The sequence below is a fragment of the Myotis daubentonii genome, chromosome 15, assembly GCF_963259705.1.
Source record: "Myotis daubentonii chromosome 15, mMyoDau2.1, whole genome shotgun sequence".
Taxonomy (NCBI): domain Eukaryota; kingdom Metazoa; phylum Chordata; class Mammalia; order Chiroptera; family Vespertilionidae; genus Myotis; species Myotis daubentonii.
Window position 1 is genome coordinate 33408200 of NC_081854.1, and position 18426 is coordinate 33426625.

Consider the following 18426-nt stretch of genomic DNA (forward strand, 5'->3'; position numbering starts at 1 on the left):
ATTTTTTTTTTTTTAAATATATTTTATTGATTTTTTACAGAGAGGAAGGGAGAGGGACAGAGAGTTAGAAACATCGATGAGAGAGAAACATCGATCAGCTGCCTCCTGCACATCTCCCACTGGGGATGTGCCCGCAACCCAGGTACATGCCCTTGACCGGAATCGAACCCGGGACCTCTCAGTCCGCAGGCCGACGCTCTATCCACTGAGCCAAACCGGTTTCGGCTAAAAAAAAAAAAAAAAAAAAAAAAAATTTTTAATTTTGTTTTCTACTGACTTTAATGCTTGTTAAATGTGTAGCTTTTATTTTTTTATTATTATTATTTTAATATATTTTATTGATTTTTTACAGAGAGGAAGGGAGAGGGATAGTTAGAAACATCTGAGAGAGAAAAACATCGATCAGCTGCCTCCTGCACACTCCCCACTGGGGATGTGCCCGCAACCAAGGTACATGCCCTTGTCCGGAATCGAACCTGGGACCCTTGAGTCCGCAGGCTGATGCTCTATCCACTGAGCCAAACCGGTTAGGGCAAATGTGTAGCTTTTAAATCTGTGTTAATTTGATATGTGATATAAGAGGTAGATGAAAATTAAATATTTTCTCAATTGCTAACCAGTCATCTCAAAAGCATTTATTAAAAATTCCTTTCCTTCCTCACTATGTGCATGCTGTACCCTATAAATATTTTTCTCCTTTTTCAGATCTTTTTTTTAATATGCTGACTCATTTGGGGAGTATTGTTACTATCTGGCTTGTGAGGGAAATGAGTAATTTAGGTTAGTTTGAAATATTAGAATGTTAGAGCTCATTTATGTTTCTTCCAGATGGTCTCTATCATGCTTCCCTTTTCACTTTCCTCATACCTGGAAGAGACTAAAGGGGCAGACATTCTGACAGCAAGCCAGCTCTTCCTCTGGGCGTCCCATAAACTTCCACCTCCCCAATCATTGGCTTCAGAATTTGGGGACAGTTTGCATCTATGTCATTTTATTATTTGGTTCCTTTAATGTGATTCTTCTTTAAAAATACGTTGTTTTTTTTATTGATTTCAGAGAGGAAGGGAGAGGGAGAGAAAGAAACATCAACGATGAGAGAGAATCATTGATTGGCTGCCTCCTGCCCATCCCCTACTGGGGATCAAGTCTGCTACCCGGGCATGTGCCCTTGACCGGAATTGAACCCGGGACCCTTCAGTCCGGAGGCTGACGCTCTATCCACTGAACTAAACCAGCTAGGGCTGATGTGATTCTTTAAGCATACAACTAATCAGGGTCTAACCTCCAACCTGAGAGTTTTAATTTATTTAAATTCACTACATCTGTACGTCAACTTTTATCTAATAGAAATATGTGTCCCTTATTTTTTTTAAGGTTGGGGGAAAATTCTCTTTAAAATTGGAGGCTGTCAGAAATAATGGATTCTATGCATGTCTCGTGGACGATGTTCTAGGCAGCCCATGGGCGACTTCGGTACAGGTTGCTTAGTGTCTGTACACAAATGTCATTTGCCTTATTTAAAATATGAAGCATTTCTCAAAAACTGCTGTAGATAACTTAGGAATTGAGCACTTCACCTTAGCCTTGGCTTGTTTTTCTCCTGCAGCCTGACTGGCAGCCCTATTTACCGCAGAATGGAGACAACATCGAAGTGGCTTTCTCTTACTCTTCGGTGTTATGGCCTTGGTCAGGCTACCTGGCCATTTCCATTTCTGTCACCAAGAAAGCGGCGTCCTGGGAAGGCATTGCGCAGGGGCACGTCATGATCACCGTAGCTTCCCCAGCAGAGGTGGAAGTAAGTGCGTGCAGAGAGGGGCTTGTGTTTCTTAACCTTTCACCTTCGCCTGCCAGGAAGGGGGCGCAGGCTCAGTGCCGATGGGCTCAGATTGGAAGCACAGTTGGTGTGATTAGGCTTGAAGGCCATGATCAGTGATTCCAGGGCCTGTACCACAGCGCTCAATAATGAGTGATGGTGCCTTCAGTTCTGTTGCTGGGCAACAGCGGATAGGACTATTTCATGCCAAATTTCAAGCTCAGAATGATTATAGAAAATGTGTGTTCTCTGAAAGGGAATGTAGGGTTAATCCTGTGTAGCTTCAGAAACAAGGTGATTTAAATTTTAAGTCTCAAACTCAAGGTCTTGAATTAATTGTGATACATGAAGGTTCCTTTCTACATTTGTTATTGGAAATTCTTGTATTCAAATTGTTAGGGTTAAAATGATAAATAGAATCTACTTGTTAAATAAACCCCCAAACCTGAAAGTTTCTTCTGAGCAAAAGGGGCACTTTAAATTTATTTTTTTCAGTCAAAAAATGGTGCAGAACAGACTTCAACAGTGAAGCTCCCAATTAAGGTGAAGATAATTCCTGCTCCTCCTCGAAGCAAGAGAGTTCTCTGGGACCAGTACCACAACCTCCGCTATCCGCCCGGCTACTTCCCCAGAGATAATCTGAGAATGAAGAATGACCCTTTGGACTGGTAAGCAGCCACCAGACGCGACCCTCATCACCCCCCAGCCCTTCCCCAGCAGGACTAGAGGGTGCTGTCCCTGCGGGAAGCAGACGTCACTCTGAGCCTGACTTCCTTGACCCTCAGACTTTAGGGCATCCTGTGAATCTCCCTTCAGACCTGCACAGCTGTGCAGTAAAAAACCTTGAACTCATCCTTAATTGCTCTCTTCCCCTTCTGTTGAATCATTCAGCAAATCCTGTTAGTCCTCTTTCCAGACATGCCCTGACTCCTGCCCTGTCTGGCCACCACCTCTGCTCCCACTCTTGTTCAGGCCATCGTCTCGCCTGGACAGCATCCATCACCTCCTGAGGAGTGACTGCTACCATTCTTGCTCCCTTAAATCCCACTCAGCAGCCCTGGTCACCTAAAAACATAAATTCTATCACGGTTTGCTTAAAACTCCCATAGCTGCCTATTCATACTTCTTCAGGTGCCAGACTTCCTCCAGGCCCTGCTCCCTCACAGCCCCTCCGGGATAGCTGGGCTGACCCTGAAAATGGTGAGCAACAATGATTGAAAGATTTGAGGAAGACACTTACAAGGTATCAGAGCCCTGCACGAGCTCCGAGTGACTTTGAGTTCCATGTATTCTTCTAAATTCTTCCCAACTATGCCAGGCTGATTCTTCCTTGAACCCTGCCCACTGTGCTAACTGTTGGGAACTTCATTCAAGTTCCTTCTTTACCTCTGCTTGCCAAGTGTCAGAGAGACAGGTCAAGTCTCAGTGCGGGGCAGACAGAGAAGCCATGAGAAGTTGTGAGTGTATAAGAAAGAGTCTTTATTGCAGGAGCCAATGGCCACATAGCCATCAGACAAGACAGTCCTCATAGCAAAGTCTATGCAAAAGGCAGCCGGACACCGGCTGATTGATACATATCTTTTCTATAAAGTAGCATCACTCTCTGTACCCACAGCTAGCATCTGAGCCTCCGCATGATGCCCTAGACTCCACTGCCTTGCATCGTAGCGGTACCTAAGCTCTCTGGCTCAGCAGCTTCCGTCTCCCCTGCCCAGCTGCTCTCTGTAGCAGACTTCTTCACATACTCCAGCCAACTAGGTGGTCAGTAACCGACTTTTACACTATTTAGACAAAGAAGGCTTCATGCAAATAGTTACATTAATCATATGGCTACTGAAGGGCGCAGTGTACCATGTGTCCTTGCACCTGCTCAAGGTATCTTGGCCTGATTAGGATTCTCAGGCTCAGAGCCCTTCAACATCCCATTTAGGCACACGCCCAGAGCAGCCTTTGGCCATTCTGGTGTATTGATAACAAGGCCTCTGTGCGCCCATTGGCCTGACAATCCGGGGATCTGGCATAGTTCCCACATAAGGTCAGGGCTGCTCTTTATAAAGATGTCTCTGGAAGGTAGATTGGAGGGGCTCAGACCAGAGGCAAGTAGAAAGAAATGAGGAGAAGTTGATAGACCAGGGCAATGGCCATGGGCCTGGAGAGGAATGCATGGGTTCCGCCCTGCTGAGGAGGCAGACTCAGGCTGTGAGGTGGGAAGGTGGGAGGTAGAATGACCCTGGGTGTTTCTTGGGGCATTTGGGTAGGCAGCTGACGGAGTACACAGTAGGAAAATGAGCACATTGAGGAGGATGAAGGATGGAAAGGTAAGCAGTAGTAGTGGTGATGTAAGATTAACTGTTTGTCACCGTCTTAGTTCATTTGCCCTGTGTGGCGTGGCCCAGCATGTCTGCGTTCCCATGCCGAATTTGTCAAAAGCTGGTGGTTGCTGAGCATTCACATGTATGCCACAGCTAAAGTGATACCTCAGTGCATTTCTTTTTAAATATATTTTTATTGATTTCAGAGAGGAAGGGAGAGGGAGAGAGAGTTGGGAACATCAATGGTGAGAGAGAAACGTCATCGATCAGCTGCCTCCTACACATCCCCCAGAGGGGATCAAGCCCCCAACCTGGGCACGTGCCCTGACTGGGAATCGAACCAGTGGCCTCTTCGTTCCTGGGTTGATGCTCAACCTCTGCGCTACGCCGGCTGGGCAGTGCATTTCTTCTTGTTGTTTTATCCCTTTAGGCCTGTGCCTTGAGCACGATTTCCTATTACTTCTGCTGGGGATGGAGCTGTGCTCCTGCAGAGGCGACGGGGTTCAGGAATTAACCTGTGGCTATCTTTATGACAAGGAGAGAATGATCATTTTAGTGCTGGGGCTTGCTGTTTTTCAGGAATGGCGACCACATCCACACCAATTTCAGGGACATGTACCAACACTTGAGAAGCATGGGCTACTTTGTTGAAGTCCTCGGCTCCCCCTTCACGTGCTTTGACGCTAACCAATATGGTGAGCAACAACGGGGTGCTTAGCCAGGTGTTCTTTCCTCTCTGTGGGGTGTTTGTGAAACGTTTGAAAGGCAAATTATGGTTTAAATGAGAGGCCAGCAAAGGGAGCATGTGTGGGGTCTCCTGGTCCCAGTGGAGGCACCAAGCAGAGCGGTGCACATTCCTACTTAGTGGTGATGGTGGTCACGTTCAGCTAAAATGCGATGCTGTCAGAATGTACTTTTATTATTTTATTTATTTTTTAATTAAAAGAAGCTCTAGCACTGTATTTGGCTTCCTCTGCAGTAAGGGAAATACCTTTGTGTTGGACGTCACAGATGAAACAGAGGCCACTGCCAGCTGGTGTCTGTGTACCGCAGGGCCGCGATCCTTTCTTTTTCGCCCTCTCCTAAAGTGGTTCGGGGCTGCAAACCAAAATGTTAGAAGCCGGTCACTTGCGGCATGGATGCCAGTAAACTGTGTTTCTGAAACAGTGACATCCTGTCTCCCAGAGGTGAAATTTCTCAGAGCTTGGCATTTTGTCCCTCAGGAACTTTGCTCATGGTGGACAGTGAAGAGGAGTACTTCCCCGAGGAGGTTGCCAAACTGCGGCGGGACGTGGACAATGGCCTTTCGATCATTGTCTTCAGTGACTGGTACAACACCTCTGTTATGAGAAAAGTCAAGTTTTATGATGAAAACACGAGGTACTGATATGAGTTGTGTTTGGATAAGAAATTTTACTTTTGGGGAATTAAGTTCTACTTAGCAAATACTTAAAGTGCCTTTTGGCCCATTCGTGGTCTTTTCAGATGTCAGAGGCAGGTTCAGACAGTTGGTTAGAGAAAGCTTTCGCTTCACATAGTAGCAATGTTCCTGAAAGCTGCTTGTAAAGTCAGTAAAATGCTCATTGATTCCAGGTACTAATTTAAAGGCTTCGTTGTTCCTTGTTGATCATAGATACTTGAGCTTTAAATTTCTGTTTAGTTCTTTTCCATTCTTCTATTGCTCTGGTACTGAATCTGTACGAATTTAAATGCACCAAAGCACCTATTATTTTAAAACACCTTGTAAGTTAGTTATTAATCAAAGATTCCCAAAGTATTATGAATATGTCATTCCTGTAATAAAGTTTGAATTTTTTTCTTCAGTCTGTGATGAACTTAATAAGCTTCTCATCTCTTTTCCTTCACAAACCCCTCGAGGTCTGGGCTTTATGTGCAGTGCCTTTATGTCATGCGGACTGCATTTCATGAAGTAAATGTCCTCTGCACACTGGCTGGACCATTTATGTAATAGTGTTGCTCACACCCAGCATAGTTTCAGCTGCAGCCTCATGGGGCTGGGCTGGATCTGGCAAGTTCAGTTTTGTTGTGAGGAGAGTAAGTGTGTACAGTGTTTCAGTTCCTTCCTTCTTGGCGCCTCCTTGTCCTTTCACAGGCAGTGGTGGATGCCGGACACTGGGGGAGCCAACATCCCAGCTCTGAATGAACTTCTGTCTGTCTGGAATATGGGGTTCAGCGATGGCCTGTACGAAGGGGATTTTACCCTGGCGAGCCATGACAGTAAGGTTCTGTGTTTGTGTTTTCATAGGGCATATTATTCTAGGAGAGCCTACGTTTCGGAGAGGTGGTGTGATTCCTGAAGCAGGGAGGCTCTGTGGAGAGAATGCTTCAGTGTCTTCCCAGAGGACATCTGGAAAGCAGGGTGTTAGCTACTCTAGTTCTGCCCAAATGTTCAACATGAAAATATTTTATGCAAGCATCTCTAGTTTTAGTGCCACCTGTAAGGTGCTCTATATCCTGTATTTTCCCAAATAGGGAATACCTCATAGGTTCCTGATTATTTATACGATTCTGTTTATGACATAACTTTGCAAATCTCATGTAAGACATTTCCCAATAGATTAGTTTTGGGAGCTAGTTTCTAGAACATTATCTTTTTTTTTTATTTTTTTTTTTACGTTTTTTATTTATTTCAGAGAGAAGAAGGGAGAAGGAGAGATAGAAACATCAATGTTGAGAGAGAATCATTGATTGGATGCCTCCTGCATGCACCCCACTGGGGATCAAGCCCGCAACCTAGGCACATGCCCTGACCAGGAATCAAACCTTGACCTCCTGATTCATGGGTCAATGCTCAACCACTAAGTACACCAGCTGGGCTAGAACAATACGTTGAGCACTATGGTTACTGTTCTGCTCATCCTGACTTAGTTGTTTCAAGTCTATGACAACTCTGACTTCTGAAATCTATTCAGAAACTTTATATTAATAGTATTTTGTTTTTCAGTTCAATTTTAAGGTCATTCCTTTTAGTTTAAGTATGACCAGGCAATAATAGCAGCTCTTCTCCTAAGATTAAAAACAATTTTAGAAAACATATAATATCTAAAGAATGCATTTTAGGTAAATGAATAGCTGTTGATAAAATGTTCCATGTTTCTATGTTCTCATAACTTTGAACAACTGTTTTCTAGTGTATTATGCATCAGGGTGCAGCATTGCTAAATTTCCAGAAGATGGCATAGTGATAACACACACTTTTAAAGACCAAGGTAAGGAATGCTGTTCACATGCTCTTTGGTTTCCTTCTTTCTCTTTTTATTTTAATTAACAGTTTTATTGCATATAACTTAATCCTTTTAAAGTGTGCAATTCAGTGATTTTTAGTGTAGTCACACAGTTGTGCATTCATCACCACTATCTACTTCCAGAATATTTTCATCACCCCGAAAAGAAATCCACATACCCATTAGCAGTTTTGTTTTGTTTTTATAATTTATTATTTTGTGTGGTAACTACTTTAAGCAAGACTTCTGGGTAGTGGCTCTGGGAGATGCAAAGATATGATAAGATAGCCTCTTACTGATTATTTGGATATATGTGTATACTGGCCACTACAAAATAAATTGAATTTCCCATAGGAGAGGGGCTGTTGAATATTTGTAGATATTCTTTAAAACTACCTTTAAAGTTGCTTAAAATTTGTGTTACAATTTATAAAATGTTCTGTTCCCATGATTGCCAGATTACTGAAATTTAGAAAAATGTTGACCATGTTTTGATGTTTTTAACTGTGTGAAGGTAAAGAATATTAATTACAGGGTCTTCTCTTACAATTCCCTTAAGAATTTGAAGGAGGAAAAAGTCTTCCTTTTCAGTTTTATTTGTTTGTTTGTTTGTTTGTTTGTTTGTTTTCCTGAACCCAGAAAAAGATAAATGCTCATGTATATTAGCTACACTGTGCCAGGCCCCATTTTATGTGCTTCTCATGTTTTATTTTTTTCCAACAACTCATATGCACTATCATTAAAACTCACTTTTCAGGCGAGAAGAGGCAGGGTAAATGCATCTAAGGCCACAGTGAGAGTTAAATGGCAGAGACTCAGGATGTGAACACATTCTGGCTCCTGAGAATACATGATTCACAGTAACTGCCCTCTGAAATAATTCCAATATTACCATACTAGACCCCCACCCAATTTTCTGAACACCAATTGTGACCCATTTATTATTCTCACAGCATCCAGTTTTATGTGCAGAATGACATATGTTCATGTCCACAAAAGCTATTAGGTGATATCTTCACTCTTAATGGAGTTGTGTTAGAATTACCGATATACTATTATCTAGAAGTTACTAGAATAATCACAACATCTCCACAAACTTTAAAACTATATCCCCCTCTTAAGTCTCAGTTAATATAAATAAGTTACTTATTATGATACCAGTGTTTCTGATCTTTTCCCCTCCAAGACCTTGGAATTATAATTTTATGTGCCTCAGGCATAAAACAGCTCTGGCCACCGACACAAACATCAAGCAAGGATGAACTAAGGACTGTACGTCTGCTTTGCCCCTGATTGATATAAGAGCAACACCATCAATCAGGTGTCTCCTTGCCCATTGCTGGGGGGGTTCAATTTCGTTTCTTTAATTGTAGCCAGGCATCACTGAAGAAGGCAAATGCTGCAGCTCCCCTCACTGCAGTGTCTGAGACACTGTGTTAGTGCCCTGAGCATACCTGGGGAGCAGAGAGGAGCCAGAGCAGCCTGGACTGCCTTGATCTTCCCAAAGGTGGGAAGCCATCCACCTGGTGTGGGGCAGTCTTCCTGCAGCCCCACACTCCCGTCTCTCGCACCTCGGCCAAGAGTTTGCGACTCTTCTGTGCCCAACAGGACAGGCTTCTGGAAATTTACAGGAAGGATTCATTTTCTCATGCAAATTGATATTTTTTTAAATTACAGAATGGAAAACCCCTTCATTATAAAGCTTGCCATTTTCTGTAATTGGAGCTTAGGAATAGTTTCATTAGTTGAAAATGATGAGAAGGCAGGAAGTATTTCTCATCTTATTTGCAACTGCAAGGTAAAGTTCATTTTTGTATTACCTGGAAGGGCTTTTTCCCTTCATCCAGGCAAGATCAGTCAATAGGTCTGTGTTCATAGGGTTATATTTTAACTTTAAGCACATAAATAATCATGTCTCCCAGTCACTTGGCACAATTTACCATGGGTTAGTGATTCTTTCTGAAATCAGCTTCTCACAGAGCCATGTCATTTCTGGTAGGGGTCAAACAGGGGTGACAGCAGTGGTCTTGTGGCTGGCTGCTAGTGCCTTGTTTTGTTGGGAGAGGAATCAAAAGTAGATTTAAGGGTATGTACTTCATTTTGGGGTTCTGGTGGCCTGAAAATAAAAATTACCTTGAAATTCTTTTTAAGGGGGTTTTTATCTTCACACAGGCTTTAAGTTGAATGATCTTTTGGACACAAAGAAATTTGAATATCTGGGTTATGCTGGATCACAAAGGATCTTATTGTGAGAAACAAACTGTGTGAAAACCAGAGGCCACACAGTATGCACCCCCGTCTCATCTGTTGTACTGTGCTGTCTCCCTCTCCACCAAGAACACCTTGCTGTCTCCCACCCAGTTCCTAGTGGAATTACACATAGAGCAGGAAATGCTGCGCTTTTATAGCCACAGACATTTTCGATGTTACCAACATGGTAGATACTGGCTTTTGATGAAGATGTGCGTCATCTAGTGCTAGGGAACGTGTTTGCTTCAGGGCTAGAGACTCCTAGATTATGCGATGATGTCACTGGCAGTTGCTGCCTGTGGCATTTTATGCATTTTTGACTTTTTGATTCATTAAACATTGTAAATTGTGCCATCTGTTTGGCACAAACAGAGATAAGAAGGCTGTGCTCTGGAACATTTGTATTTATGGATTAATATAACAAGTATCTTAAATCTAAATTTAAAATATTGTGGGCATATATTTTTTAATTAGTTATGTTTGTCCTAGCTTTCAATAGTAAGACATGAAACTGGATATCAGTATCTGACAATGTCTGTAGATGTATCTATAACCGCCTGGCCAGCTGCCCCGAGTGGATGTGGTCCAAGGACATAAGCCTTTCGGCATGATAAGACAGGACGAAAGTTTGTGCTTTTAATATAAAAAGGGAAAAGTGAAACCTTTCAAATTGTAAATATTATTACCACCATTTCAAGTGAAAATGAAAGAGGATGGATATGGATATATAGGGTGTCCCCAAAAATGTATACACACTTTGAATAATTATTAATGCCAATGTTTCTTTCTTTTCAGATTTAGCTCATTGGAATTAATAATTATTCAAAATGTGTATACATTTTTGGGGACATCCTGCATATATACACATATAAGTGAATTTTGCTAAAACCCAAATTAGTGGCACTTGAGGCCTTGTTTTTCTATGCTGTAAGTTTGCACTGCTGTGATTGAAGAGTGGGTTTTGCAGTGATTTCTTTGTCACATGTCAAGTTAAATGGCAACTGGAATAAATTATTTTCTATTCCTCAATACATTTTTTCATTGCTGTTTTTGTTGTATTGTTTCAGGATTGGAGGTTTTAAAGCAGGAAACAGCAGTTGTTGAAAACGTCCCCATTTTGGGGCTTTATCAGATTCCAGTTGAGGGCGGAGGCCGGATTGTCTTGTACGGAGACTCCAATTGCTTAGATGACAGTCACCGACAGAAGGGTGAGAATTGGTGGTGTAGCTGAAAAGTAGATTGTGCTTCATGACTTTGACATTCAAATCCTTTCTCTCCTTTGTCCCTGGAAAAGCACGGATGAGATGCTGCTAAATTAACAGAAACCTACTCATGAGAGCCGGGTGCGGTTGGGGAAGTTCCTGCTGCTTTGATTGCTTGGACTATTTTAATAAGTATATAAGTCTGGGTGCATTTAATAAGCAAAATGACATTCATTTACTGCCTCCACTGCCTTCCCCTCCATGTCCATTGTCTTGGGTCCAGCAGGTGCCAAGACCACTGAGTTTCAGTGGAGAGACCCTTTGTTGACTTACCTGGTCTGCCCTGCCGGCTCCCCCTCTGGGGTCTGTACGTTAATGGCACTGCCATGCAGGTGCCCCTCTCCAATCGGACCCACTTTTCCTGGAGGGCCAGCACTTGGTTCTCCTCGAGACCAGGTCATTTTGGCTGTTATGCGTCTTCACCAGTGAGGAGCATTGGGTTCATTAGTGGGGATGTGGTTTGAGGGCAGAGAGGCAGGGAATAATCCTTAGTGACCCTCCTCTTTTTCAGCATCTCTCTATGCATCCTCCAAATTTGGGGGTTTCGAGCTTGAACACAGTTTATTTTTCTCTTTGTAAAGGAGGAAGTGAAATGGTGAAAATGTTATATCTTTTTGCCTGGTGGGATGGTTACAAAACCAGGGTTAAAGCCTAATCTTCTAACTGAAGAACTGGGCGGAGAGGAGGGCGAGGAGTTACACTGTCACACTGGTGAGCAGTGAGCAGGCTTAGCCAGGAGGAATGAGGCCACGAGGGTATGAAGTTGAAGTTGTACAGTGCACTTCTACTCTGACTTAAAATTGAAGTTGACTAAATTCTTAGCATTTTATGTAAATCCTTAGAATCAGATTGGTCTTGTTAAAATCAAAAGTGAAGATTAGAGTCACAGTTAAAAGAAGATTAATGTTTTATTTTCACAGAGATCTTTTCTAAGACCTGAAATCTCCTGGTATGACTCTATTAAAATGTTCAATGCCTGGGAGAACTGTCCTGGTCTTTAAACTTCAGAAGGGAGCGTAGAGGACCCTCGGGGCTTTGAGCACTCCACCAGAAGCGCTGGCAGTGGGAGAAGGGCTTCCTGGGTGGGTCACCTCGGGAGTCTCGTCTGGTCAGGCTGGTGTTGATGGGATTTAGAGTGGTCGCTGTGGGGAGTTCAGTGTGGAAGTGGTGATCCCAGGAATAGCGACAGCGGTATCTCAGTCTCTGGATAGAAAGAGGCCATCCACATGGCTCTGGGATGGGAGAATGGGTCACAGCCCAGCACCTAGACTCCCTGTGGTATCTCCCAGGATCACTGAACATTTTCTGCTTTTAAACTTGGTGGTTTGGACCCACTGACTCAGAGTGCAGTCTTTAAACCCACGTCCCTGTGGCGTGCACAGGTGGTCCCGGCTCTGCCCTCACAGTCAGGGTCCTTCCCCCAGGACAGCCTTCAGGCATTGACAGAAGTTTCAGCACCTTACTCCCCTCTCTTCTTGCCTGGAGCCCAAACTCTGGGTGGTTCTTCTCTCAGTGGGTGTCAGGTGGTCTCACCATCCCTGAATGAGCTGTGTTCTGCCTGGTCGTGAGGGGCCCGGAGCCCAGTGGTGCTCTAACAGTTTGTCCAGCCAGTGCCCATTGTTTCTGCCCTGCCTGAGCCCTGGGGCAGGCGTGAAGCCCACGGCCAGGTCGTGTTTCTTGCTGTTCCCTGTGGCTGGCGCTGACCATGGAGAATGCACGTTTCTCAAGTATAGGGTTTATTCTGATCTAACCTTCTCCCCTCTCGTTCCCTACCCCCACATTTTGAGGGCTTTTATTTTCCTGTAGAAATTCCTTTTTAAAAAATCTGATTCCTAAGCAGCATGCTTGTTGAACCCACAGACTGCTTTTGGCTCCTGGATGCGCTCCTTCAGTACACGTCGTATGGGGTGACACCTCCCAGCCTCAGTCATTCTGGGAACCGGCAGCGCCCTCCCAGCGGGGCGGGCTCGACCCCTCCAGAGAGGATGGAAGGTGAGTGGGCTGACAGATGCTTAGTGTGGGGGGATTGGGTGAAGCTTGGCTCAGGCTGTTTCAGGAAATAGTCATGCCTGCCAGAAAATGGAGCCAGTTAGGGGTGCCTCTGGTTGTTTTTCTTAACTGTGGACAGAATAGGGGCCAGTAGCTCTAACCTGGGGACAGGGTCATTTTCCTGTGAACAGAATGGACATGGACTGAGGGCCTCAGGTGCCATGTGCTTTCCCATGCTCACTCCTAGGTCCTCACAGTGCTCCAAGTGGATGTTTATCATCCCATTCTTGCAGACGAAGATCCTGGCTCCTCCCCAGGGAGGAACAGCCAACGTTTTTTGTTGTTGTTGTTGTTTTGTTTTGTTTTGTTTTTTATTGATTTCAGAGAGGAAGGGAGGAGAGAGAGAGAATCCAATGATGAGAGAGAATCATTGATCGGCTGCCTCCTACATGCCCCACACTGGGGATCGAGCCCGCAACCCAGGCCTGTGTCCTAACCAGGAATCAAACTGTGACCTCCTGGTTCATAGGTTGACGGTCAACCACGGAGCCACGCCAGTCGGGCTACAGCCAGTGTTTTTGAGCTCTCACCAGCTAGCAGGCACCGGGCCTGGGGTGCTGTACAGATTCCCTCACTGGGTCCTCTCAGAACCCTGTGAAAATAGATAGTATTCTTTCCAGTTCACCAATGAAGAAACAGGCGCTGAGGGAATTCAAGTAACTGCTCGAGGCCACCAGTGGTTATGCAGTGGAGCCTGAAGAGAAGGTTCTGTGGGACCTGCGGCCTCGCCCGCGTGGTGTACAGCAGGCAGGGCTGATCTGCATGCTCTCATGGCCTGAATGTTGTGATCCTCGCAGCGCTGTCCACAGAAGTGCAGTGAGCCACAGGCATAATTCTGAATTTCCCAGTGGCCACATTAAAAAGGTAAAAGGAAACAGGTGAAATTCACTTTAATAAAATACTTTAGCCTAGTACACCACAGTATTATGTAAATATGTAACACCCCATTTCAGTTGCTCAATAGCCATATATAGCCAGTGGCTACAGTATTGGACAGCACAGATAAAAGTAGTTTTGAACTTTGAAGATGCAGATTTTTTTGGCCTGAAAACTAAATACTTCAAAAGGGAAAGAATTTCCTATGAAGAGTATCTGTAAGTTAGATTCCTCAAGTTTGCCTGGTACATGTAATTACAGTCAATAAGGTTGCTCAGCCACTGCAAGCCTACCGCGTGGCCACTTTAAAGGGAACGGCTGTTCTGTTTACTCCCCTTCAGCAATGAGCACACATCACCAGGTGGCCCAGTCAGGTCTTACTTGTGAAGCACCTGGAAGACAGGTTAACAGAGCACACAGTGGGCACGTTGGCAGGAAAGCAGACAGATAAGTAATGAAGCTTCATTTTTCCCCTGGCACTTTCATAACATCGATCGGTTCCTGCTGTCGGTTGACGCTGCCCAGGGAACCACCTGCACCGGTATTCCAAGGTCCTGGAGGCCCGTTTGGGGGGCCCGGAGCCTCGGGCTCTGCCCGCCTGCCCACACCTGTCGTGGGCCAAGCCACAGCCTTTAAATGAGACGGCTCCCAGGTTAGTGTCTTCCTGTGCTTTTCCACCCCTTCTGCAGCGTTTGTGATTCATTACCTTTATTAAAATAAGAGAATGGAATTTTACTGGCATTTTTGTCAAATCTTCTAGCTTGTTGCTTTGTGGTGGTTATTTAAATTAGTGACCTTTAGAATTGTGCTCTCTGGTGGTATTCTGCATAAAGAAGTACTTTGGGTAATTAGCATTTCCTTAGGTTTGGTCGATTCTTGCTCTAAAAGCTGTGATCCAATAGTGATTTAACTTGAACAGAAGCTCTGGGTTTGGGGTCCAGCGGTTGAGTCCTCCCTGTTTGCGATGTTGATTCTGAAATACAGACGGGTCCTTTCTTTTGTCATGCCCAAGGGGCTGGGACTGCTTGGGGTAGATCCGGTCCTTGGTTGTAGCTTGGCTGAATGTGCGTCTGTGCCATTCTCCTGTGCCTGGTACAGGTGACCTCCTACCACAACAGGGTCATGTGGGTACACTTCTGTGTGTGATGCACAGACATTGATCTTCCTGCTTCTCTATCTTACTATCAAACTTGACCTTCTAATTTGCGTCATTTCTTTTCGGAAGCCAGTTTGAGTTATCCGTGGACAGTATCCTGCTCTGTCAAGGAGAACGGGGATTTTCCTGACTGAGGATCCTGGCACAGTGAAAAGGGGGCCCATGTCCTGGGCACAGGACATGGGGTAGTCTCCCCCTCCCTCTCCTTTGAGTGGTGCTGTGAGAAACCGCCTTCCCCTGACAGGCAGCACACCGCACGCACATTGGCGGCTGGAGCTCCCCTACAGCCTTCAGGCAGCTTCTCCCTCTAGGGAGTCTTCTGCCTTCTCTCACCCACCAGGCTGCCCACTTTGCTTGGGTCTCAGTGTATACAGATGTCAGTGTGGCTAGGGGGCATGTGGCAGGGGACAGAGGACCACCATCTGTGCTCCAAGCTACCAAAAGGAGGAGGCCTGCACAAGGCCTCGGAGCCGCCTCTGCTCTCCTGCTGTCAGGAGCAGCAGCACTGGGTTCAGCACTCACTGACCATCTGTCCTTGTTAAACATGCTCCATAGAAAACAGTGGCATGATAGCATCATCACCTTGTGTTCCCATCAGCAGTTTTCCTTCTGAAGCTGTAATTACTGAGTACTTTTCCATTTTAGTTAGCACCCCATCATTTAAAATATTCTGAAAAGATTCCATTTTTACATGTCATCTATTTATAACGCACCATTATCTAGCATTCTGACCAGACTTTAAATCCAGCTGTGATCAGCAATTCATCCTCATTGGACAGTCGTTGTCGGCTAAAGTTCCCAACACCCAGTTATTCTTCACGATGCCGGTCAGGGCTCTGAGAAACGGTTAACAACACCCTTGGTCTCTGCCCGTCCATCAACGCCAACCTGGCCCATCAAGGGTGCCGATAATGTGCAGCTCCTAGAATGTGGTTTTCACCGTCGCGCTCAGGAATTCCTTCCACACACACTCACAAGGCTTCACCTTTAGCTCACATTTCACGTCTTGTTGAATATTAGTCTCAGTCCTCAGAGACCTAGACCTGCATTGAGTCTCTGAAGAGAGTTGGATAATGTCAGACAGCTGCCCAGAGCCCTGGGAAGGCCCAGGGTCCATCGTCAGTGCCGAGTGCCCGTTTCAGGTCCATCTCTGAAACATATGCTCTTTTTCTCAGTGTCTTTGCTGAGCATAGGGTTCTTAGAGCAGTGACATGAGTGTCACACCCACTGGGAGCTCCCTCCATCAGAACACTGTAAAATTCTCAATGGTACCGTCATGTACTGTTACCACAGTTGCATAACTATAAAGTGCCATCACCAGATAATTAAATTCCAGAACAGGATGTCACCTATGAGAATTAAAATACAGCCCCATATATATTCAGCTACAGAGTCAGAAAGCTTAAATGTCATTGATTCTATAATTTAACACTGTCGGTTTAATTTTCAGACTGATAGAGCCTGAAGTGAAAAGTTAAATCACACAACGTAGAAAGGTTGTAATACTCATTGGCATTTTCCAGGCAGCCGCCCAGGTGGAAGTACACGATAGTAGTTTATCTCTTTCCTATACAGAAACCCTCTCCACGGACCTAGTGTCTGCAGCTTCCTGCTGACCTCACCTTGATTGCTGATAGAACTGAACATCTTTGCTTTTCCTTGGCCGAAGTAAGGGAATGAATAAGAAGCAGAAAAGCAGGAATTCATAATTCGCGAACATATTTAATTCTGTCCCTCTCTTTGGCCAGAACAGTCTTCACATTTTTCTGTTTGCACTCTTTGCTCTTACATCTGGGTGTCCTCCCCAGCTCTCCACTGCTCTTGGCAGCATGTCAGCCTCTCTGTTCTTCAGGCCTAAGTTGTATTGGCCTGAACACGTCCTTCTGATCTCAGAATTAATAGTAGCGCTGCTGTAACGAATCCAACACATTTCACAGCCCGTGTTTCCTTCCCTCACAGTCCTCCAGGGGCCAGGCAGGTGCTCTCCCCATTTACCTCTCTCAACTCCTGGGTTCCTGTGTCTGCCTTACTCTCCCTCCTGATGATGGCGCCCTTGAAAGGAGAGACAGAGTCTGGCTCCAGCACCAGTGTAGCCACCTTTGCTGTTGTTTTGCATTCACCTGAAATAGCTCCCGCCTCCAGTGTCTCTGGCAGAGACCCCCAGGTGCCTGTAGTCCTGCCTGTGGCCACAAAGCCCTGGTTGAGCTCCTGCCGCCTGCGAGCACCTTTCAGAGGTTAACATGGTGCTGCCCCTCCCAGTGCTCTGAATTCCCCAGGCTGCAGTGTTATAAACCCAGCAGAAACGCTCCCTGCTCAGATATGAAAACCTCATGGGTGTGGACTTGATCTTGACATTTCTGTCTCAACCTGGAAGTTGTCACTACAGCTGTTACGCAGTTGCATTGAGGTTGATGTAGATGGACATCATTTCAAATTTCTCTTTAAATAATTTTCTGTTTCTTAAGTATTGGGTAAGCTTCCTGGGGTAGTACAGTTGCTTATTTTTATTTTGTTTTAATCCATTTTCCTGAAGTAATCTTTGGAAACATCAGAAGCTACTCTCCATTGACCTGGACAAAGTGGTATTACCCAACTTTCGATCGAATCGCCCTCAAGTGAGGCCCTTGTCTCCCGGAGAAAGTGGTGCCTGGGACATTCCTGGAGGTCAGTTCTCAGGTGCTTCCTTACTGTGCTAAGTCACACTGCAGTGGTTCAAAGGCTCTTCCTCCCCGCGGTGGGCTGGATGGCTCCCATCTTTGCCTTCTTGAAAGCTCTGGTGGTATGAATCAGGAAGGCCATAAGCAGGCCTAAGAGCAGCACACTGTCCTCTCTCTCGGAAAACTCGACCATGGATTTTCGGATTTGAATTTTTTTTTATTACACTTCTTTTAATACACTTCAGTATTACACTTTAAATTTTTCCAACAGAGTAACTTGCAGATTCTTATTTAAGTTCTACAAACAAAATATACCACAGGAGATGCCTGTCATCAGCTGGTTTTTTGTCTAAGCCAGCAGCTATAGCCACCCTGGCCCCTGAGCCCTCAGCCCAGAGGTCTCCACCAATTCTCTGCCCTACCCCACCTGGGTCAGACCTCACTGGGTCTGATCTGATTTTGTCCCCTCACCCTAAGTGACATCTAGTGTACCCACTACAGAGAGTGGCTTTGGCCTGACTGGTCTGTCTGGGACAGGTTCTCCCTTACCTGGGACAGGTGGTACCAAGTCACTCAGCAGTGAGCAGGCGGCACTCTCACTCTGGAAAGGGTTTACATCTCCCAAGCAGGGTGTCTTCTGCTTCCATAATTGGCCAGAAATTCTGGGGATCTGAAAGGGGCACCACAGCCCATTCAGTTCAACCCTGGGAGCTTTGTGTGGTGATGCCAAGCCTCCGAGGGCCTTGCCTGCAGGTCCTGGGATGCACAGAAGACAGTCATTTTGAACCCCAGCATTCCTGAGTTAG

At 45.2% G+C, this 18426-nt stretch overlaps 1 protein-coding gene and 1 pseudogene across 4 annotated transcripts in view; one reads left to right on the plus strand and one right to left on the minus strand.

Annotated features, from left to right (window-relative positions):
* The window catches only part of MBTPS1 (membrane bound transcription factor peptidase, site 1), a 56298-nt gene that overhangs the window by 36450 nt on the left and 1422 nt on the right, over positions 1–18426 (plus strand). Inside the window, exons 13-22 of one of the 4 annotated variants that reach the window (XM_059667216.1) lie at positions 1607–1795; positions 2309–2481; positions 4705–4820; positions 5349–5505; positions 6239–6363; positions 7278–7355; positions 10688–10828; positions 12743–12874; positions 13729–13795; positions 14333–14459. In XM_059667216.1, coding sequence (XP_059523199.1) covers positions 1607–1795; positions 2309–2481; positions 4705–4820; positions 5349–5505; positions 6239–6363; positions 7278–7355; positions 10688–10828; positions 12743–12874; positions 13729–13751 — 1134 coding nt within the window. In that variant the 3' untranslated portion in view covers positions 13752–13795; positions 14333–14459. The other 3 variants (XM_059667214.1, XM_059667215.1, XM_059667217.1) reach the window with 3 other exon arrangements.
* Positions 8574–8717, minus strand: LOC132217697 (small nucleolar RNA SNORA48; annotated as a pseudogene).